Raw genomic sequence first — 23,677 nt, 5'->3', positions numbered from 1 at the left:
TTAGATCGATCAGATTGACTGCACCTTTAAATTTGAAAGGACCCCTCTTTCCACCCAACCCCCCAAAATTCTGCCTTTGTACCACAGGAACACCAAATTAGGATGCGTTCTGACGAACGCAATGAGGGTATACACAGATCAGCCCATAGCCGGGGTGATGGGGGCTTAGTGGAGGGCCTGCAACTGGGATAAAGTTGGTGTTTACAAATAGAAGGGCTTACAACCGGGATTATACGGTATGGACCACAGCTTAAACTTACGTGGGAAAAGGCGTCCTAAAAGCGACTTGTCCGTAAAAGGGACGTTCTGTCAGCGTGTGATGAAAGTCTGATGAAATTGGACCAAGTTTGATCTCTACATTGTGGGTTAAAATAATTCAAAACGTTTTGATTTTACAGACCCACTATCCATACGAAGGAAATAACTTAAAAACGGTTTCATGTTTTAATCTTTCTTGATAGGATCACTATTCTTCCTTCTGAAGAGACGTTCGCTCCAATGTTTGAGCGACTAAGAACCTTTCACCAAGAATTCATGGCGCAGTTTAAGGACACGAACTGACAAGATGGATTTACTGGATTGAGTTTCCAGTGATGACAATATTCAATCCAGACTATTTGATATGTCTCCATCCTCATTTATCTGGGGAAAGTTTTCTGATGTAAAATATATGTTTGAAGAAGCAAAACTCTAACTTGTTTACAAATTTCTATTTCTCGAGAAAGGCTAAATAGTTTTGATGACTCTTCATTCATCTATGATTTTCAAAGTTTTCAATTGACTTCCCTTCCCAGATTTGGCTATATATTATCTCCCAAAAAAGACCCGGAAATGTTCAACAATAGTGGCAGAAAGAGTCTTGAATGTATCTGGCAAGCTGTATACAAATGTCCTTAACCACACAACGAGGAAAAACAACATTCTCATAATCCTCTCCTAAAATTGGCGTGGAAAAAAAAGACTTTTTTAACAAACTTCTGACTTTTCCCATCTTTAGGACACTGAAGTGTGCTTTTTCCATTTCAGCGTTTTTCCGGCCCATTCCTTGTGATATTCCAGACACAGATAAGAACGTAAAGAAATTCTGTTTATATAAATAGCAACTTTATTGAAGTCTCTTTAAAATACTGATTTTACTAACAGCGTTATTTTACAATCAAAACAAGTCGCATTATTAAAGTAGATATCTCGTTGTAAAATAACAAATTAAGAACTAAACAATTTCTGCGCTTAATGTACATAATGGATATATTTCATGTTTTGCGACCACAATCATAATGACTAACTCTAAACAAGGAAATGTAAAGGATATCTTTTCATATTTTTGGAAGCATATTAAACGTAACGAAAAGATAAACAAGACTACTAACCGGCTCTATATTTAGTTGTGGTATTTGACAAAATACTGTGGTTCAACTCATCAATGGTTTAGATTTTGTTTTCCTTTGTGTTGCGGTATGGTTGTGTACGATTGAGAATCAGAGTTTAAAACAAAGGAAAAAAGGATTTGAACCAAGGAAAAAATTGCACCACAACATTTATTTACGGCCTTTTTATCGAACTTTAAAGGCCGCAACAATAGTATACAATAAACTTGTGTTTTTTTTTTTTTGAAGATGACGAAATCATAAGTTGGTTTTCAAAACAAAGTACATTAAAGCGCATGAAGAGGAATATCTCGGGCATTTTGTCTTCGTTGACGTTTAAATAACAGCAGGAGAGCTTTCCTAAACTCTGGCATTCTGATTGTGTAAACGATGGGATTAACAAGCCAGTTCATAAAAGATAGAAAGAATAAAGAAAGCTCCAAACGTACTAATTTCTCGGTAGAAAGGAATTCCATGGTACTAGTCAAAGATTGTGATAGAAAAAAATATAAACCAAGCTCGGTAGCCACATCAGTAAGGATACGATAGTCATTATGAATAATGTTACGGTCAGTTTCCCTTGTCTGTTGGCTGCACCATGGTACTGAGGATGCGCTCCACACAAAAATTTAACAGCAATGGAAGAGTAAGAAACACAGATAACAAATAGACACAAACAACAGTATGATTGCCATAAGTAAATATGATACGACCATTCCTTCCCATATTCGAAAAGTATTATACTGGCAGTTGATACCATTGCAGCTAAAACCCAGACACCAGCAATTGTTACCCCGTAGACCCACTTTTTGATGAGGCGATGCCTGAAGGGACGAATTGTTGCATGCATCCGATCTATTGAAATGACTGCAATGCTTGTTAGAGAGGTCAGAGGAAAGCAGGAGAAGAGAAAGTAAATTATCACTTTCAGTTCCCGACTTAAGTTCATTTTCACAATGTCGCATGACAAAAGTGAGAGGAGTCGAAATGGATGAAGGTGAGAAAATCCTCCGACAAACATATCAGCTGTGGTCAGGCTTATAACTAGGTACATGGCACGAGTACGAAGACTGCGGTTTTTTATAAAAAGAATGATTGATAGAAGGTTCACTGTTACTATAGACACACACACGGTAAGGAATACAGCAAACCAGGTGATGCACTCGGATGAAGATAATGGCATGACTTGTTTTCTTTTACCCCTTTTCGCTTCACCCTTTTACCCGTTCTCTTCTGTTGTTCGTCTACCTTTAGAAATAATTTGAATTGAATAAAGTTTGATTACCTAGAAAAGAAAAGTAGGAGGTGAACAAACAGTAATGAAGATACATGAATAATAATTCGACGAATTAGGGAGCTCACCTTTAACTTAAAGGTTTTCAAATTGCCTTCGCAAAAGCTGAAGTGAAAACCCTTGTTTTCACCTGTGGAAAAATATCAGTGACGTTTGAGGGCAGATTAGGATAAAATGGTTGACTAAAAGTTGAGGGCATTAAATTTCGTTTCAGTGCTGAATGTTTTTAAAACTAATTAACCTCTACTCAGCGCTCGTTCACCTGAGAATTATCATTATCATAATGGTGGCGGCTTATTTACAGCATTTCCAAAGAAAATGGCTCTACATCTGCTGATAAAATATATTATAGTATATTTAAACGATTTTTGGAAAACCAACGTAACGAAATCTGCAGTCATTTGACTGAAAAGGCGTCAAAAGGCAGGTGTCTTAAGCCATTAATGAAAAAGGAAAAGGAAAGGAGAAAAAGAAAGAGCGAGGAGATCAGGAAAGGAGGAGAAGAAAAAAAAGCAATGGTTGCAGTCTTAGGTTTTATAATGGGCTACTTTGGATATAGTTTTTGGCCGAAAAAAACTGTTGGACGGAAAAGGTCCATTTGACGATAACGTTTTCAAAACTCCGGCTAGATATATACAGCTTAAAATATTATGTTATTACATCAGGAGCAAAAAATGTTCGTGGTAAAATGCAAAGGGTACTACTAACTAACTAATTAACTAACAATCTAACTGTGGCTAAAATTGTATTTGAATCTATTAAATTAATACTTTTTTAACATTTTTATTTCGTTGTTTAAAAATATTGAAGGTCTGTTTGGTATATAGGGAGTAATTGGTCACCAAAATGAAAATGTGACTATCATTTCAGTTAACCCTTCTAAGACAATCAAATGTCCATAGTGAGACCGGAAAAAATAGATGTTGCATGCATACTCTTCGTGAATAATTTCACTCGGTTAAAGGGGCTGAAATTTCTTATGAAAATATGACTGAAGAGGGCCTTAAGTCGCGGCTTAACTCGGACAATCCTTGTATTTTAACATTTTCCATCGCAAGTATTTTTAGGTGAGTATATATTATATAGTGAGGAGGAGAGAAACATCGCTCTACAACCCGCCCACCATATCCGACGCCGGCTCTCTCCAAATTTACTCAAAAAACCATTTAAGGATACCTTTAAGAAACTCAACGTTTTCCGATGTACATCTTTCCGTTACTGATTTTAAAGCCCAAAAATTATTATAAGTAGTCCATTTTTTGCGAATGATGACCAAATATGGGAAGACAAGTGAAAAGTGAAAATCCCATTCCCAGCTTCAATCATTATAGAAGTTAATAGACTGAAAACTTCGAAAAACTGAGATGAATGATACATTCATCCATGAATTTTTAACTTTTTTCGAGCTATAGAAATCTCTAGATAATATGAGCTTCTTCGAACAGCTATTTCACAGAAACCAGTCGTTGGGTGCCCCGGGCTACCATGTGAAAAGACTGAAGCTCCACTAGATGTGCTAAATATAGGACTTTGGTTAAACATTCGATTTTTAAGGATTAGTATAATAAACATTGCAGGTAAAACCTAGACAAGAGCAACAAAAGGTCCATTTGACGATAACGTTTTCAAAAATCCGGCTAGACATATACAGCTGAACATATGTTATTATGTGATGTTTAGTTAAGGTAAAACAAACACTGCAAAAACCGTGTACGAACAATCTTACTCAACGTCGGATCCAAAAAGATCGTGATCAGTCAAAATAGATAAACAATGAAGACTGGTATGGGCCAGTCGAAATATCGCAATTTAACTCTATTTCACGTTGTTTGATCAGTCCCTGCAAAAGTCTTCTTGACTTTAAGGTTTTCATATGTTATTACATCAGGAGCAAAAAATGTTCGTGGTAAAATGCAAAGGGTACTACTAACCAACTAGTTAACTAACAATCTAACTGTGGCTAAAATTGTATTTGAATCTATTACATTAATACTTTTTTAACATTTTTATTTCTCTCTTTAAAAATATTGAAGGTCTGTTTGGTATATAGGGAGTAACTGATCACCAAAATGAAAATGTGACTATCATTTCAGTTAACCCTTCTAAGACAATCAAATGTCCATAGTGAGACCGGAAAAAAATAGATGTTGCATGCATACTCTTCGTGAATAATTTCACTCGGTTAAAGGGGCTGAAATTCTTATGAAAATATGACTGAAGAGGGCCTTAAGTCGCGGCTTAGCTCGGACAATCCTTGTATTTTAACATTTTCTATTGCAAGTATTTTTAGGTGAGTATATATTATAGTGAGGAGGAGAGAAACATCGCTCTACAACCCGCCCACCATATCCGACGCCGCGTCTCCCCAAAATTTACTCAAAAAACCATTTAAGGATATCTTTAAGATTGTTGTTTTAAAAAGCAGCTCTACAAATGCGTTTTAGGAAACTCTATAAAATTTGTATCTGTTTGGTCATCCTTGGGCTTCTTCAGCCGATGCGAATTTATCAGCGCTTTACTTTTTCGAAAATCTTTGATACTATTAAATATATAGAAACTCAACGTTTTCCGATGTACATCTTTCCGTTACTGATTTTAAAGCCCAAAATTTATTATAAGTAGTCCATTTTTTGCGAATGATGACCGAATATGGGAAGACAAGTGAAAAGTGAAAATCCCATTCCCAGCTTCAATCATAGAAGTTAATGGACTGAAAAGTTCGAAAAACTGAGATGAATGATACATTAATCATCTATCAAATTTTTTTTAGTTCTTTCGAGCTGTAGAAATCTCTAGATAATATGTGCTTCTAATTCTTCGAACAGCTATTTCACGGAAACCAGTCGTTGGGTGCCCCGGGCTGTCACATGAAGAGACTGAAGGTCCACTAGATGTGCTAAATATAGGACGTTGGTTAGACATTCGATTCTTAAGGATTAGTATAATAAACATTGCAGGTAAAACCCAGACAAGAGCAGCAATTTTTACCCCGTAGACTCACTTTTTAATGAGCAGAGGCGATGCCTAAGAGCTGTATAGGGACGAATTGAAATTACTGCAATGTTTGTAAGAGAGGTCAGAGGAAACCAGACGAAGAAAAAGCCGGTTGTTAATGTCATCAGTTCGACGGTTAAGTGCGGAAATTGCACAATGTCGCTTAAGTAGAGTAAGGTTACAAATAGAGAAAAGTGAGAAAATCCTCCGACCAACATATCAACTATGGCCAGGTTTATAACTAGGTACATGGCACGAGTGCAAAGACTGTGGTTTTCTATTAAAAGAATGATTGATAGAAGGTTCACTGTTACTATAGCAACAGACATGGTAAGGAATACAGCGAGCCAGGTGATGCACTAGGATGATATCATGGCTTGTTATTTTTTTCGCTTCACACTTTTAATTCCCTTTTTCTCTCTGTTGCTTGTCTACCTTTCAGAAGAATTTGAAAAAAGAAATCAGTTGAGAACGTGGACAAAGAAGGTTGTTGTTAGTTTCGCAAAGATCACTAATGGAGATACATTAGGACGCTGATCGACAGTATCGGTTGCTGGGACAAACGGTTTAATTAGTTTTTATTCTGAATGCGTCTCTGCTGAAACAAAGGAAGTTTAATGGTGTTTTCCTGTTTTGTAAACTATGAAGGTCATCGTAAAAGGGAACTCTTGATTTTTAACAGCGAATGGTCAAGGAACTTTTAGAACTACTACTAAGAAAATATCATACCGTAGTTTTTCTAAGTTGATGCAAACTATACGATCAATTTCACTCGGTTAACGGAACTAAAATTTCTTATATGAAAATGTGAAAACGACGTAAGTCGCTTTCAGCTCGCCACAGCTAATCCCTGTATTTAAACATTGCAACCTTTTATGGATCGGGGGCATATTATATCAGGAGTGAGGAGCGAGAGAAACATCTCGCTCCTTGAACACAACGCCGCGGCTTTCTCCAAAATTCTATTGTTTTAAAGATTTGCAAATTCTTTCTAAGAAGCACTATAAAATTTTTAACCGGTTTGTTATTCTAGATCTCCTTTTGTTTATGCGAATTTAATACCTCCTTCTTTTTACTCTTCCAAAAATCTTTGATACTATTTAATCTTTTACTGAAAACTCAACATTTTGCGAAACCTCTTTCCGTTACTATTTCTGAAGCCAAACATTTTAGTAGTCCTTTTTTACGAATGATTATCAAACCTGGGAAGTCACGGAAAGGTGAAAAACCGACTTCAGAAAATCGTAGAAAAATTAATGGACTAAAAGCGTCGAAAATTGAGACGAATCGAACATTTTTCATCTCGAGCTTTAGAAATTTGCAGACAATTACACTGTGCTTCTTCGAACTATAGCTTTTTTACACAAAACATTCAACCGTTGGGTGTCCCTATATATACTACATCACGGAAAAGGCCGAAAGGGCCTATGAATGTCCTAAACAGTGGTAGAGTACGTAGGTTTAAAAATATTCGGTTCTTAAATAAATGCGCAACTCTATGATACCGTAATTAAAACCTTTTTGTCAAGTTTCATTTTGTTTTCTTCTTGTGTGCAATTAACCTTTCACAAAATTCCGTTTGCTGGATGTCTCAACTGACAAAGCGGAAAAAAGGGTTTGCGAAATATCAGTTAGGCTTTTGTAAACTGGGGCGTCTACGTTGGATGTTACCTCGGCAAAGAATAATCTTCCGAATTCCGGCTCGATAAATACGGTCTTAAAATTATATGCACACCAGTTTTGGGAAATATTGCACTAAAGATATTATGCTTTTAAAATAATTGCCTTTGCTTTCTATGTTTTCCGCATAATGTAAAACACGTTCTACAACAAAACGCGATATTCTAAAACGATAAAAACTCGCAAGTAATTGAATATTTTACCAAATATGATCCCTCCCTGGAAAATTTGAGCTCAATGAGGCAAATTTTTTCATATACTTAAAGGTGTTTTGGAAAAGATTGTCCTTAACTTGCACTCTCCTGTATTGAACACGATCATGAGATTATTAGATATAGGGCAAAAAAAACTTTGCTTTTACCATACTTCAAACAGGCTGGCAAATAATGATTTGTTTAAGATAAGTATATCTATCGCGCTCTATAACTGGAACGGTTTAACAATAAATTTATGCTCACTGACTGCATGGTACCGCAGTAAAAACCTTTAATATATTTCATTTTGTTCTAGCCTGTTCACAGACCCTCTATTTTCTCTTCAAAGTCCATCGAGCGCGCGTAATAAAAAACAAAAACCGCGGGGGGATTTGCTGACCGCCAGCGGAAGGGGTTGCGGGTGGAGAAGGGAAAATTCTTTATTTTTCTTTCTTGCGCTCCGCGCTCGTTCTCGCTCGCCGATGTTCTCGAAAAGAACGAAAATAAAAAGAAAACAACGTCTGTGTACAGGCTAGTTTTAATTTGTTCAGCCGTTTCGTTTTTTTTTTTAAATAAATAACTAACCTTTCGCAATGCTGGATGTCCCCAGTGATCAAGTAAAAACGTATATCTATAGTTTTTGTTTGGAAAGTATCAGTTCCGATTGTAAAAGACGTCTGCGTTGGAGGTAACTCCAGCGAAAAATAATCTTCCCTTGATTTATACGGTCTGATAAATTATCTGCACATCTGTTTTGGAAAATAATATTTCACTATTAAACCTCAGTTTATTAAAACATGAATAATTGTCTTGGCCATTATTTTTTACCCCTAATTATATCTATCCCCACTAAATAACTAAAAATTTGCTGCTGAATTAGGCTTTGTGTTAACTTGAACTTCCTTTTTTAATCAGCCCACAACCAATGCAATCGACCCTATTTGATGGACACACACAAAGATCATTTCGCCTCGCTCCGTGCATCATTCAAGGTATCCCCACAGTTTCAAATTATAGCTTATTTCATGTCAATAGTTCCTGAATTTTTCCTGAATTTCTTTGATAAAAGTTTGCCAAGGAAAACAAAAGTGCAAGATAGTACAAAGAAAGAACACCATTTACTACATATCCTTTGGCCCGCGTAGGGACTAGCGGCGAGTGAATGCGTTCCTCTCGACAGGGCACCGCTATTATTTGCGCGCCAAAACGTATTTCTTTTAGTTTTTTGATTACACTATTTGCATGAATCCCATCGGAATAATTAGACCTTTCCTGTTTTGTGCTCTTATTTTTAAGGATGTCTCATAAGCCGCTACGGTTATAACATGTTTCAGGTTTTATCTGAATTGTAACAATTTAAACCTTCTTCCTTCATATCTGTAAAGTAGCTATTTAGCTACTGAAACACGTTTGACCGCGTTAAATAAAAGTTATAGCATTGTATTGTATTGCATTGCATTGCTTTGCTTTGCATTTCATTGAATTGTATTGTATTGTATTGTCACCCAAACATTTGTGACATTGCCTCCAAAACAAAAAAAATCAGATTTATTCCCGAAATATTTGGCAATCTTCTTAAATGCATAGAAAATGATCTTCAAGTGCGACGCAGTAGGGGAATTATAAAAGGCCGGGAATCTCCAATCTTTTTATATCTATGCCTAGTGCATTATTTTATTTTAATTTTTTTTTTTTTTTTGCTTAACTCGTTGTGCAGGAAGTAACACTCATCAAGGATTCTTACAAGAAGAAAGCAAAGATGACAACAGAGGTTCTTAACTCAATGGAAAATGTTAAGTTTAACGAGGTGGCAGGTGCAATGTATGCGTTTCCAAGGATAACACTTCCAAAGAAAGCTATCGAGGCAGCCAAGGTATCATGTACTGTTTCCGGCCTTCATTTCTAGTGCTGCACTGCAGAATACTGTCAGTAATGGATATCCTAGGTGTACGGTAATCCGAATTCCGGAACCCGGGAATTTTTTTCTTGTAGACTGATCCGGAATCAGTTCTAGGGTTTGAAATTCGAAATTCATACCCGGTTGTTCATAAGATGGATAGCGCTGTCCACCGGATAAATTCACTATTCAGTGGATAGGTATGAGCGAAACCAATTGCACTATCCACTGGATAGAGTTTATCCGGTGGATAGCGTTATCCAGCTTTTGAACAGCTGGGGCCTGCTCTATATATGAAGCCCGGAATCTCGCTAACGATTGGAATCTGGAATCCATGTTTCACGGACAAGGAATACTGAATCCAGTACCTGCCATCCCGGATCTACAGCATAAAATCCGGAATCCACAACGTGCGATCCAGAAGCCAAGGTTCTCGTTGATGCACCTTATATTAGAAGAATGCCAACCCGTTTGCCGCCGTGTCAGTTTTCATAAAAGGCGTTCTTCGGTTAGAAAAAGTGAAAAGGACGCTATAGGCTCCCATCTTATTCAGGCTGCTGATAATGTCCCTCGAAAATTAAAATTGCACTTTCTCAACTTTCCATATTGCATTGCTAAATTCCATATGTCGTATCGATATAGTACCAGCTCCCTGTCAAGGCTTCATCGAGGGATTCTTTGAAATACAGATAGCGTAAAATTCCGAAAATAAGCCCGGGAACTTACATTTTTCAAAGGTTCTTTTTGAGGGGCCTATTTTTGGAGGGGCTTATATTCGAAGGGCCTTATATACGGAGGGAAATTTGCGTTTCAAAATAGATTGGGCTAGCCTTATAGTTAGAAGTAAATTTACCGTTTTTGCTTTGTTTTACTTTGTATTTGAGGGCAATTTTCCAAGTACAAGCTCCCTGGGGCTTATATTTGGAGAAGCTTATACATGGAAGGGCTTATTTTCGGAATTTTACGGTATTCCCCGCACAAGGAAAGTATGTATGTGGTCTGTTTGGTGAGCGAAGTGAAAGGATTTTGGGTGGACAAAAGTGATGTGTAGATGTTTTTTGAGTTTACTGAGTTGTTTGTATTGTCATTGTTATTTAGGCCAAGAAAATGCCACCAGACGAAGGCGCTTGAGAAAACAAGAATTTACATGATTCCTGGCCACGTTTTTGATATGATAGGCAGCGGTAACAACTTTTACTACAGGTAAGATTTGAATTAACAAGGGCCATCCACCTCAGGTCGGAATTTTGATGATTTTAAAAACCTCTCTGTGATATCATTTGCGCCCCTGTGTCACAAGGTTTTCGCAGGCTTGTCTTATATATTTAGATTGATTAGATTGACTGCACCTTTAAATTTGAAAAGACCACTCTTTCCCCCCAACACCGAAAAATTCTGCCTTTGTGCCACAGGAACACTAAATTAGGATGCGTTCTGACGAACGCAATAAGAGTATACACAGATCGGCCCATAGCCGGGGTGATGGGGGCTTAGTGGATGGCCTGCAACTGGGATAAAGTTGGTGTTTACAAAAAGGAAGGGCTTACAACCGGGATTATACGGTATGGACCAGAGCTTAAACTTACGTGGGAAAAGGCGTCCTAAAAGCGACTTGTCTGTAAAAGCGACGTTCTGTCATCGTGTGAAAGTCTGATGAAATTGGACCAAGTTTTATCTCCACATTATGGGTTAAAATAATTCAAAAGGTTTTGATTTTTCAGACCCACTATCCATACGAAGGAAATAACTTAAAACGATTTCATGTTTTAATCTTCCTTGGTAGGATCACTATTCTTCCTTCTGAAGAGACGTTCGCTCCAATGTTTGAGCGACTAAGAACCTTTCACCAAGAATTCATGGCGCAGTTTAAGGACACGAACTGACAAGATGGATTTACTGGATTTAGTTTCCAGTGATGACAGTATTCAATCCAGACTATTTGATATGTCTCCATCCTCATTTATCAGGGGAAAGTTTTCTGATGTAAAATATATGTTTGAAGAAGCAAAACTCTAACTTGTTTACAAATTTCTATTTCGCGAGAAAGGCTAAATAGTTTTGATGACTCTTCATTCATCTATGATTTTCAAAGTTTTTCAATTGACTTCCCTTCCCAGATTTGGCTATATATTATCTCCCAAAAAAGACCCGGAAATGTTCAACAATAGTGGCAGAAAGAGTCTTGAATGTATCTGGCAAGCTGTATACAAATGTCCTTAACCACACAACGAGGAAAAACAACATTCTCATAATCCTCTCCTAAAATTGGCGTGGAAAAAAAAGACTTTTTTAACAAACTTCTGACTTTTCCCATCTTTAGGACACTGAAGTGTGCTTTTTCCATTTCAGCGTTTTTCCGGCCCATTCCTTGTGATATTCCAGACACAGATAAGAACGTAAAGAAATTCTGTTTATATAAATAGCAACTTTATTGAAGTCCCTTTAAAATACTGATTTTACTAACAGAGGTATTTTACAATCAAAACAAGTCGCATTATTAAAGTAGATATCTCGTAAAATAACAAATTAAGAACTAAACAATTTCTGCGCTTAATGTACATAGTGGATATATTTCATGTTTTGCGACCACAATCATAATGACTAACTCTAAACAAGGAAATGTAAAGGATATCTTTTCATATTTTTGGAAGCATACTAAACGTAACGAAAAGATAAACAAGACTACTAACCGGCTCTATATTTAGTTGTGGTATTTGACAAAATACTGTGGTTCAACTCATCAATGGTTTAGATTTTGTTTTCCTTTGTGTTGGGGCCATGTCCAGCCCTGGCCATGAAATCCAGAGTTTCTTCACTTCTTACTTAGTTCCACACTTCTCAGAGGTGTGGACGTGTGGAGTAGTCCGACAAAGTAAGGATATTGTCGCACTTTTCCCCCAGTCATGACCCTTTGTCGTTCTTTACTTAGTTCCACACTTCTCAGAGGTGTGGAAGTGTCGAGTAGTCTGACAAAGTAAGGATATTGTCGCAGGTTTCCCCCAGTCATGAACCCTTTCTCATTCTTTACTTAGTTCTACACTTCCCAGAGGCGTTGAAGTGTGGAAAAGTCCGACAAAGTAAGGATATTGTCGCACTTTTCCCCCAGTCATGAACCCTTTGTCATTCTTTACTTAGTTCCACACTTCTCAGAGGTGTGGAAGTGTGGAATAGTCCGACAAAGTAAGGATATTGTCGCACTTTTCCCCCAGTCATGACCCTTTGTCATTCTTTACTTAGTTCCACACTTCTCAGAGGTGTGGAAGTGTCGAGTAGTCTGACAAAGTAAGGATATTGTCGCACTTTTCCCCCAGTCATGAACCCTTTCTCATTCTTTACTTAGTTCTACACTTCCCAGAGGCGTTGAAGTGTGGAAAAGTCCGACAAAGTAAGGATATTGTCGCACTTTTCCCCCAGTCATGAACCCTTTGTCATTCTTTACTTAGTTCCACACTTCTCAGAGGCGTTGAAGTGTGGAAAAGTCCGAGAAAGTAAGGATATTGTCGCACTTTTCCCCCAGTCATGAACCCTTTGTCATTCTTTACTTAGTTCCACACTTCTCAGAGGTGTGGAAGTGTGGAATAGTCCGACAAAGTAAGGATATTGTCGCACTTTTCCCCCAGTCATGACCCTTTGTCATTCTTTACTTAGTTCTACACTTCTCAGAGGTGTGGAAGTGTGGAGTAGTCTGACAAAGTAAGGATATTGTCGCACTTTTCCCCCAGTCATGAACCCTTTGTCATTCTTGACTTAGTTCTACACTTCCCAGAGGTGTGGAAGTGTGGAATAGTCCGACAAAGTAAGGATATTGTCGCACTTTTCCCCCAGTCATGAACCCTTTGTCATTCTTTTCTTAGTTCTACACTTCCCAGAGGTGTGGAAGTAAGGAATTGTCCGACAAAGTAAGGATATTGTCGCACTTTTCCCCCAGTCATGAACCCTTTGTCATTCTTGACTTAGTTCTACACTTCCCAGAGGTGTGGAAGTGTGGAATTGTCCGACAAAGTAAGGATATTGTCGCACTTTTCCCCAGTCATGAACCCTTTGTCATTCTTTACTTAGTTCTACACTTCTCAGAGGTCTGGAAGTGTGGAATAGTGTGACAAACTAAGGATATTGCCGCACTTTTTCCCCAGTCATGAACCCCTTGTCATTCTTTACTTTGTTCCACACTTCTCAGAGGTCTGGAAGTGTGGAATAGTGTGACAAAGTAAGGATATTGTCGCACTTTTCCCCCTGTTAAGAACCCCTTGTCATTCTTTACTTTGTTCCACACTTCTCGGAGGTGTGGAAGGGTAGAATAGTCTGACAAGTTGAGTTTAATGTCACACTTTCCCTGAGTCACGAGAAGCTCAGTGCGCTTTATGAGCACATGGTTTTATTTCTGTATGGTTTTTTACATTTTTCCTCAAGAACTATTTTTATTTTGAATAGCAGATATAACCATTGTTTCAATGCCAGCCGTTGAAAGAAACTTAAAGTTAAGAAATCCGATCTCCAACCAAGCTTTCTTCCTTATCAGTACGGATTCAAATTTGATCATTGTTAGATCACGACATATATTCACTGTTTCGTAGTTTTTCCTCTTCTCTAAGATTAAGTAAATTCTGGACATAAATTATGAAATAGGCAAAGTGTCCTCTGTTCATTTTCCTTGTCATTTTTGCATATTTTGACAGCTAAGAGAAGGAATGCTCGCAAACTTCTGTGTCAATCTGTAGGTGGAACACAAAGAGGTCAGATGACAACATCAAAACGTTTGTATGGCTTCATGCTAGAATGCACTTATATGCTGCGAAAGGATTAATGACCGTGATTAAATAACTTAGTAAGTGATAGGATTAAAATAAATTTGTTCTGGCCAACGACCCCAAAAATGAATCTCAGATCGTTCTAGTACTAAAAAAATTCATAACAATTGCTCACCGCATCTTTTCCCTCTCACTACCCCTTTGAGCTCTTCTACGTTGTTTGCGTTGCAGGCGAGTGGCTCAAGGCCAAAAAACCTCGAAAAAGAATTCACCTTAGAGTGACTCTCTAAAGACGAAGAGGAGGGTGGAACATGCAAATATTTTGTGACGTGCCGCAGAGATAACATAAATATTGCCGACCCTATAACACGCACCTAAACAGTGATCCCCCTTTTCCACAGAGAGATCTGCAGGTAGCTACTCTAGGCCGATAAGACACAATTATTACTTTATACAGTATGCTATATATTTTTAGACGAATTTATCCTAACTTTGTCAGACTATTCCACACTTCCACACCTCTGAGAAGTGTGGAACTAAGTAAAGAATGACGAGGGGTTCGTGACCAGGGGAAAAGTGTGACATTATCCTTACTTTGTCAGACTTTTCCACACTTCCACACCTGTAAGAAGTGTGGAACTAAGTAAAGAATGACAAGGGGTTCGTGACCAGGGGAAAACTGTGACATTATCCTAACTTTGTCAGACTATTCCACACTTCTACACCTCTGAGAAGTGTAGAAGTAAGTAAAGAATGACAAGGTGTTCATGACCAGGGGAAAAGTGCGACATTATCCTTACTTTGTCAGACTTTTCCACACTTCCACACCTGTAAGAAGTGTGGAACTAAGTAAAGAATGACAAGGGGTTCGTGACCAGGGGAAAACTGTGACATTATCCTAACTTTGTCAGACTATTCCACACTTCTACACCTCTGAGAAGTGTAGAAGTAAGTAAAGAATGACAAGGTGTTCGTGACCAGGGGAAAAGTGTGACATTATCCTTACTTTATCAGACTTTTCCACACTTCCACACTTGTAAGAAGTGTGGAACTAAGTAAAGAATGACAAGGGGTTCGTGACCAGGGGAAGAGTGTGACATTATCCTGACTTTGTCAGACTTTTCCACACTTCCACACCTCTGAGAAGTGTGGAATAAGTAAAGCATGACAGAGGTTTCGCGACCAGGGGAAAAGGGTGACATGATCCTGACTTTGTCAGACTATTCCACACTTCTACACATCTGAGAAGTGTGGAACTTGGGATGAGAAAGGAATGTAGGGTTATTTTACACTTCCTCACCTCAGACAAGTGTAGAACTAAGGATGAAAAAAGAAAGTAGGGATCTTGTGGCCAGCGCTGGACATTTGTGGAGCCATGCGGTATGGTTATGTACGATTGAGAATCAGAGTTTAAAACAAAGGAAAAAAGCATTTGAACCAAGGAAAAAATTGCACCACAACATTTTTTTACGGCCTTTTTATCGAACTTTAAAGGCCGCAACAATAGTATACAATCAACTAGTGTTTTTTTTTATTTGAAGATGACGAAATCATTAGTTGATTTTCAAAACAAAGTACATTAAAGCGCATGAAGAGGAATATCTCGGGCATTTTGTCTTCGTTGACGTTTAAATAACAGCAGGAGAGCTTTCCTAAACTCTGGCATTCTGATTGTGTAAACGATGGGATTAACAAGCGAGTTCATCAAAGATAGAATGAATAAAGAAAGCTCCAAACGTACTAATTTCTCGGAAGAAAGGAATTCCATGATACTAGTCAAAGATTGAAATACAAGAAAAATATAAACCGCATGTGGTAGCCACATCAGTAAGGATACGATAGTCATTATGAATAATGTTACGGTCAGTTTCCTTTGTCTGTTGGCTGCACCATGGTGCTGAGGATGCGCTCCACACAAAAATTTAACAACAATGGAAGAGTAAGAAACGCAGATAACAAATAGACACAAACAACAGTATGATGACCATAAGTTTAAAAGATACGACCATTTCTTCTCATATTGCCCAAGTTTGAATTTGGCAGTTGATGCCATTGCAGCTAAAACCCAGACACCAGCAATTGTTACCCCGTAGACCCACTTTTTGATGAGGCGATGCCTGAAGGGTCAAATTGTTGCATGCATCCGATCTATTGAAATGACTGCAATGTTTGTTAGAGAGGTCAGAGGAAACCAGGAGAAGAGAAAGATAATTATCACATTCAGTTCCCGACTTAAGTTCATTTTCACAATGTCGCATGACAAAAGTGAGAGGAGTGGATATGGATGAAGGTGAGAAAATCCTCCGACAAACATATCAGCTATGGTCAGGCTTATAACTAGGTACATGGCACGAGTACGAAGACTGCGGTTTTTTATAAAAAGAATGATTGATAGAAGGTTCACTGTTACTATAGCAACACACACGGTAAGGGTTACAGCAAACCAGGCGATGCACTCGGATGAAGATAATGGCATGACTTGTTTTCTTGTACTCCTTTTCGCTTCACCCTTTTACCCGTTCTCTTCTGTTGTTCGTCTACCTTTAGAAATAATTTGAATTGAATAAAGTTTGATTACCTAGAAAAGAAAAGTAGGAGGTGAACAAACAGTAATGAAGATACATGAATAATAATTCGACGAATTAGGGAGCTCACCTTTAACTTAAAGGTTTTCAAATTGCCTTCACAAAAGCTGAAGTGAAACCCCTTGTTTTCACCTGTGGAAAAAATATCAGTGACGTTTGAGGGGAGATTAGGATAAATTGGTTGACTAAAAGTTGAGGGCATTAAATTTCGTTTCAGCGCTGAATGTTTTTAAAACTAATTAACCTCTACTCAGCGCTCGTTCACCTGAGAATTATCATTATTATAATGGTGGTGGTTTATTTACAGCATTTCCAAAGAAAATGGCTCTACATCTGCTGATAAAATATATTATAGTATATCTAAACGATTTTTGGAAAACCGACGTAACTAAATTTGAAGTCATTTGAGTGAAAAGGCGTCAAAAGGCAGGTTTCTTAAGCCCGAGAACGGCTCCAAAATCACAGTAACGAAGGAAAAGGAAAGGAGAAAAAGAAAGAGCGAGGAGATCAGGAAAGGAGGAGAAGAAAAAAAAGCAATGGTTGCAGTCTTAGGTTTTATAATGGGCTACTTTGGATATAGTTTTTGGCCGAAAAAAACTGTTGGACGGAAAAGGTTCATTTGACGATAACGTTTTCAAAAATCCGGCTAGATATATACAGCTTAAAACATTATGTTATTACATCAGGAGCAAAAAATGTTCGTGGTAAAATGCAAAGGGTACTACTAACTAACTAGTTAACTAACAATCTAACTGTGGCTAAAATTGTATTTGAATCTATTACATTAATACTTTTTTAACATTTTTATTTCGTTCTTAAAAAATATTGAAGGTCTGTTTGGTATATAGGGAGTAATTGATCACCAAAATGAAAATGTGACTATCATTTCCGTTAACCCTTCTAAGACAATCAAATGTCGATAGTGAGACCATGAAAAAAATAGATATTTCATGCATACTCTTCGTGAATAATTTCAATTGACTTCCCTTCCCAGATTTGGCTATATATTATTTCCAAAAAAAGGCCCGGAAATGTTCAACAATAGTGGCAGAAAGAGTCTTGAATGTATCTGGCAAGCTGTATACAAATGTCCTTAACCACACAACGAGGAAAAACAACATTCTTATAATCCTCTTCTAAAATTGGCGTTGAAAAAAAAAGACTTTTTTAATAATCTTCTGACTTTTCCCATCTTTAAGACACTGAAGTGTGCTTTTCCCATTTCAACGTTTTTCCGGCCCATTCCTTGTGATATTCCAGACACAGATAAGAACGTAAAGAAATCCTGTTTATATAAATAGCAACTTTATTGAAGTCTCTTTAAAATACTGCTTTTACTAACAGCGGTATTTTCCAATCAAAACAAGTCGCATTATTAAAGTAGATATCGCGTTGTAAAATAACAAATTAAGAACTAAACAATTTCTGCGCTTAATGTACATAATGGATATATTTCATGTTTTGCGACCACAATCATAATGACTAACTCTAAACAAGGAAATGTAACGGATATCTTTTCATTTTGGAAGCATACTAAACATAACGAAAAGATAAACGAGACTACTAACCGACTCTGTATTGAGTTGTAGTATTTGACGAAATACTGTGGTTCAACTCATCAATGGTTTAGATTTTGTTTTCCTTTGTGTTGCGGTATGGTTATGTGCGATTGAGTATCAGAGTTTAAAACAAAGGAAAAAAGAATTTGAACCAAAGAAAAAAATTGCACCACAACATTTATTTACGGCCTTTTTATCGAACTTTAAAAGCCGCGATAATAGTATACAATCAGCTACGGTTTTTTATTATTATTATTATTTTATTACTATTATTTTTTTTTATGAAGATAAAGAAATCATTAGTTGGCTTCCAATTGTTAAAACAAAGTCAAAGCGCATGAAGAGGAATATCTCGGGCATTTTGTCTTCGCTGACGTTTAAATAACAGCAGGAGAGCTTTCCTAAACTCTGGCATTCTGATTGTGTAAATGATGGGATTAGCAAGCGAGTTCATCAAAGATAGAATGATTAAAGACAAGTACAAACGTACAAATTCCTGGGAAGCCGAAAGGAATTTCATGATACTAGTCAAAGATTGAATAGAAAGAAAAGTAAGAACTGCATATGGTAAGCACATCAGTAAGGATACGATAGTCATTATGAATAATGTTACGGTCAGTTTTCTTTGTCTGTTGGCTGCACCATTGTGCTGGGGATGCGCTCCACACAAAAATTTAACAACAATGGAAGAGTAAGAAACACAGATAACAAATAGGCACAAACAACAGTGTGATGACCATAAGGAAAGACTATATTTTCTCAACCATTCCTTCCCATATCGCCGAACTATTGACTTGGCAGTTGATACCATTGCAGCTAAAACCCAGACACCAGCAATTGTAACCCCGTAGACCCACTTTTTGATGAGGCGATGCCTGAAGGGACGAATTGTTGCATGCATCCGATCTAATGAAATGACTGCAATGTTTGTTAGAGAGGCCAGAGGAAACCAGGAGAAGAGAAAGATAATTATCAAATTCAGTTCCCGACTTAAGTTCATTTTCACAATGTCGCATGACAAAAGTGAGAGGAGTCGAAATGGATGAAGGTGAGAAAATCCTCCGACAAACATATCAGCTATGGTCAGGCTTATAACTAGGTACAAGGCACGAGTACGAAGACTGCGGTTTTTTATAAAAAGAATGATTGATAGAAGGTTCACTGTTACTATAGCAACACACACGGTAAGGGTTACAGCAAACCAGGTGATGCACTCGGATGAAGATAATGGCATGACTTGTTTTCTTTTACTCCTTTTCGCTTCACCCTTTTACCCGTTCTCTTCTGTTGTTCGTCTACCTTTAGAAAGAATTTGAATTGAATAAAGTTTGATTACTTAGAAAAGAAAAGTAGGAGGTGAACAAACAGTAATGAAGATACATGAATAATAATTCGACGAATTAGGAAGCTCACCTTTAACTTACAGTTTTTCAAATTGCCTTCGCAAAAGCTGAAGTGGAAACCCTTGTTTTCACCTGTGGAAAAAATATCAGTGACGTTTGAGGGGAGATTAGGATAAATTGGTTGACTAAAAGCTGAGGGCATTAAATTCGAGTCGTCTTAGCTGAATATTTTTAAAACTAATTAACGTCAGCGCTCGTTCACCTGAGTATAATAATAATAAATATTATTATTATTATTATTATTATTATTATTATTATTATTATTATTATTATTATTATTATGGTGGTGGTTTATTTACAGCATTTCCAAACAAAATAGCTCTACATCTGCTGATAAAATATATTATAGTATATCTAACTGATTTTTGGAAAACCAATCTAACGAAATTTGCAGTCATTTATCGACATTTGACTGAAGAGGCGTCAAAAGGCAGGTTTCTTAAGCCCGAGAACGGCTCCAAAACCACAGTAACGAAGGAAAAGGAAAGGAGAAAAAGAAAGAGCGACGGAGGAGATCAGGAAAGGAGGAGAAGAAAAAAAAGCAATGCTTGCACTCTTAGTTTTTATAATGAGCTACTGGATATAGTTTTTGGCCGAAAAAAACTGTTGGACGGAAAAAAGGTCCATTTGACGATAACGTTTTCAAAAATTCGGCTAAATATATACAGCTTAAAACATTATGTTATTACATCAGGAGCAAAAAATGTTCGTGGTAAAATGCAAAGGGTATTACTAACTAACTAGTTAACTAACAATCTAACTGTGGCTAAAATTGTATTTGAACTAGTATTACATTAATACTTTTTTAACATTTTTATTTCGCTCTTTAAAAATATTGAAGGTCTGTTTGGTATATAGGGAGTAATTGATCACCAAAATGAAAATGTGACTATCCCTCATATCATTTCAATTAAACCTTCTAAGACAATCGAATGTCCATAGTGAGACCGGAAAAAATTAAATGTTTCGTGCAAACTGTTAGTCAGCGGTGAACAATTTCACTCGGTTAAAGGAGCTGAAATTTCCATGAAAATATGACTGAAGGGGGCCTTAAGTCGCGGCTTAGCTCGGACAATCGTTGTATTTTAACATTTTCCATTGCAAGTATTTTTAGGTGAGTAAATATTATACTGAGGAGGAGAGAAACATCGCTCTCCAACCCGTCCACCATATCCGACGCCGCCTCTCTACAAAATTTATTCAAACCATTTGAGGATCTCTTTAAGATTGTTGTTTTAAAAAGTAGCTCTGCAAATGCGTTCTATGAAACTCTATAAAATTTGTATCTGTTTGGTCATCCTTGGGCTTCTTCAGCCGATGCGAATTTATTAACACGGTAGTACTTTTTCGATAATCCTTGATGCTATTAAATATACAGAAAACTCAACATTTTTTCCGATGTACATCTTTCCGTTACTGATTTTAAAGCCCAAAATTTATTATAAGTAGTCCATTTTTGTGAATGATGACCAAATATGGGAAGACAAGTAAAAAGTGAAAAGCCATTCCTAACTTCAATCAGAGAAGTTAATAGACTGAAAACTTCGAAAAACTGAGATGAATGATACATTCATCCATGAATTTTTAACTTTTTTCGAGCTATAGAAATCTCTAGATAATATGTGCTTCTTCGAACAGCTATTTCACAGAAACCAGTCGTTGGGTGCCCCGGGCTGTCACATGAAAAGACTGAAGGTCCACTAGATGTGCTAAATATAGGACGTTGGTTAAACATTCGATTCTTAAGGATTAGTATAATAAACATTGCAGGTAAAACCTAGACAAGAGCAGCAATTGTTACCCCGTAGACTCACTTTTTAATGAGGCGATGCATAAGGGCTCGTATAGGGACGAATTGTTGCATGCATCTGATCGAATGAAATTACTACAATGTTTGTAAGAGAGGTCAGAGGAAACCAGACGAAGAGAAAGCCAGTTGTTAATGTCAGTTCCAGGGTAAAGTGCGGAAATTTCACAATGTTGCATAAGTATGGTATACGTAGAAGAGTGAGAAAATCCTCCGACAAACATATCAACTATGGTCAGCTTTATGACTAGGTACAATTTGGCACGAGTGGGAAGACTGCGTTTTTTTAATAAAAAGAACGATTGATAGGTAAGGTTCACTGTTACTTATAGCAACAGAGATGGTAAGGACTACAGCGAACCAGGTGATGCACTGGGATGATATCATGGCTTGCTATTTTTTTCGCTTCACATTTTTAATTCCCTGTTTCTCTCTGTTGCTTGTCTATACCTTTTAGAAGAACTTGAAAAAAAAATTTCAGTTAAGAACGTGGACAAAGAAGGTTGATGTTAGTTCCGCAAAGATCGCTAATAGAGATACATAAGGACGCTGATCGACAGTATCAGTTGCTGGGACAAACGGTTTAATTAGTTTTTATTCTGCATGCGTCTCTGCTGAAACAAAGGAAGTTAAATGGTGTTTTCCTGTTTTGTAAGCTATGAAGGTTATCATAAAAAGGGAACAGCTTGCTCTTGATGGTCAAGGAACTTTTAGAACTACTGCTAAGAAAATATCATAGTTTTCTGCGTTAATGCAAACTAGTCACCCGGTTAACGGAACTAAAATTTCTCATATGAAAATATGAAAAGGACGTAAGTCGCTTTCAGCTCGGCTTATCCCTGTATTTAAACATTACAAGCTTTTATGTGTGGGTATATATCATTGAACACAACGCCGCGGCTTTCTCCAAAATTCTATTATAATCATTTTAGGATATCAATTTTTAGATTGTTTTTCAGTAAAGATTTGCAAATGCTTTCTAAGAAGAACTGTAAAACTTTTAACTGTTTTGTAATTCTAGATCTCCTTTAGTCTATGCGAATTTAAAACCTCGTTCTTATTACTCTTCCAAAAATCTTTGATGCTATTTCATCTTTTACTGAAAACTCAACATTTTGCGATACCTCTTTCCGTTACTGTTTCCGAAGAAAAAAATTTTAGTAGTCCATTTTTACAAATGATGATCAAACCTGGGAAGTCACGGAAAGGTGAAAAACCGACTTCAGAAAAACGTAGAAAAATTAATGGACTAAAAGTGTCGAAAATTGAGATGAATCGAACATTTTTCATCGAGGAATTTTTTTCTCGAGCTTTAGAAATTTCCAGACAATTATACTGTGCTTCTTCGAATTATCGTTTTTTTACACAAAACATTCAACCGTTGGGTGTCCCTGTACCACATCACGGAAAAGGTCAAAAGGTCCTATGAATGTCCTAAACAGTGGTTAAGTCGTCGGGACAAGGTTTAAAAATATTCGGTTCTTAAATATTGGCGCAACTCTATCATACCGTAATTAAAACCTTTTTGTCAAGTTGCATTTTGTTTTCTTCTTGTGTGCAACTAACCTTTCACAAAATGCAGTTTGCTGGATGTGACAAAGGAAAAAAAGACGTTGCGAAATATCAGTTAGGCTTGTAAACTGCCGTAGTAACATCCAACGCAGACGCCTCAAAGAATAATCTTCCGAATTCCGGCTCGATAATACGTACGGTCTTAAAATTTTCTGCACACCAGTTTTGGGAAGTATTGTACTAAAAATAAAATACTTTTAAAATATTTGCTTTTGCTTGTTATTTTTTCCGCATAATATATAGCACGTTCCAAAACAAAACGCGATATAAATTCTACAACGATAAAAACTCGCAAATAATTCAATATTTTACCAAATATTCAGGGGCACCCAACGACCGTTTTCTGAGAAATGATCTGAAATGGCTCGTTATGCATCCTGGAAAATTTGAGCTGAATGAGGCAAATTTTTTCATACTTAAAAGTGTTTTCGAAAAGATTGTCCTTAACTTGCGCTCTCCTGTATTGAACACGATGAGATTATTAGATATAGGGCAAAAAAACTTTGCTTTTACCATACTTCAAACAGGCTGGCAAATAATGATTTGTTTAAGATAAGTATATCTATCGCTCTATAAC

At 37.0% G+C, this 23,677-nt stretch overlaps 1 protein-coding gene and 1 pseudogene across 1 annotated transcript; one reads left to right on the top strand and one right to left on the bottom strand.

Moving 5' to 3' along the window:
- Positions 1-1,654: 1,654 nt before the first annotated feature.
- Positions 1,655-2,316, bottom strand: LOC140925307 (uncharacterized; annotated as a pseudogene).
- A 38-nt stretch (positions 2,317-2,354) lies between these two features.
- LOC140925300 (probable alanine aminotransferase, mitochondrial) lies at positions 2,355-11,309 on the top strand. Its single transcript, XM_073375301.1, has 5 exons — positions 2,355-2,364; positions 8,445-8,521; positions 9,247-9,350; positions 10,525-10,629; positions 11,210-11,309. The coding sequence occupies exons 1-5, from the start codon at positions 2,355-2,357 to the stop codon at positions 11,307-11,309; spliced, it is 396 nt and encodes a 131-aa protein (XP_073231402.1).
- The last annotated feature ends 12,368 nt before the right edge of the window (positions 11,310-23,677 follow it).

The sequence above is a fragment of the Porites lutea genome, chromosome 2, assembly GCF_958299795.1.
Source record: "Porites lutea chromosome 2, jaPorLute2.1, whole genome shotgun sequence".
Lineage (NCBI taxonomy): Eukaryota > Metazoa > Cnidaria > Anthozoa > Scleractinia > Poritidae > Porites > Porites lutea.
Note: the sequence above shows the minus strand (reverse complement) of the source record. Positions and strands in the feature narration are given on the sequence as shown.

Excerpts from the sequence above, each read along its gene's own strand:
- LOC140925300 (XM_073375301.1), top strand. Across the intron at positions 8,522-9,246 it reads CGCTCCGTGCATCATTCAAG|GAAGTAACACTCATCAAGGA; the intron begins GTATCCCCACAG and ends CTCGTTGTGCAG. Across the intron at positions 9,351-10,524 it reads AACGAGGTGGCAGGTGCAAT|GCCAAGAAAATGCCACCAGA; the intron begins GTATGCGTTTCC and ends ATTGTTATTTAG.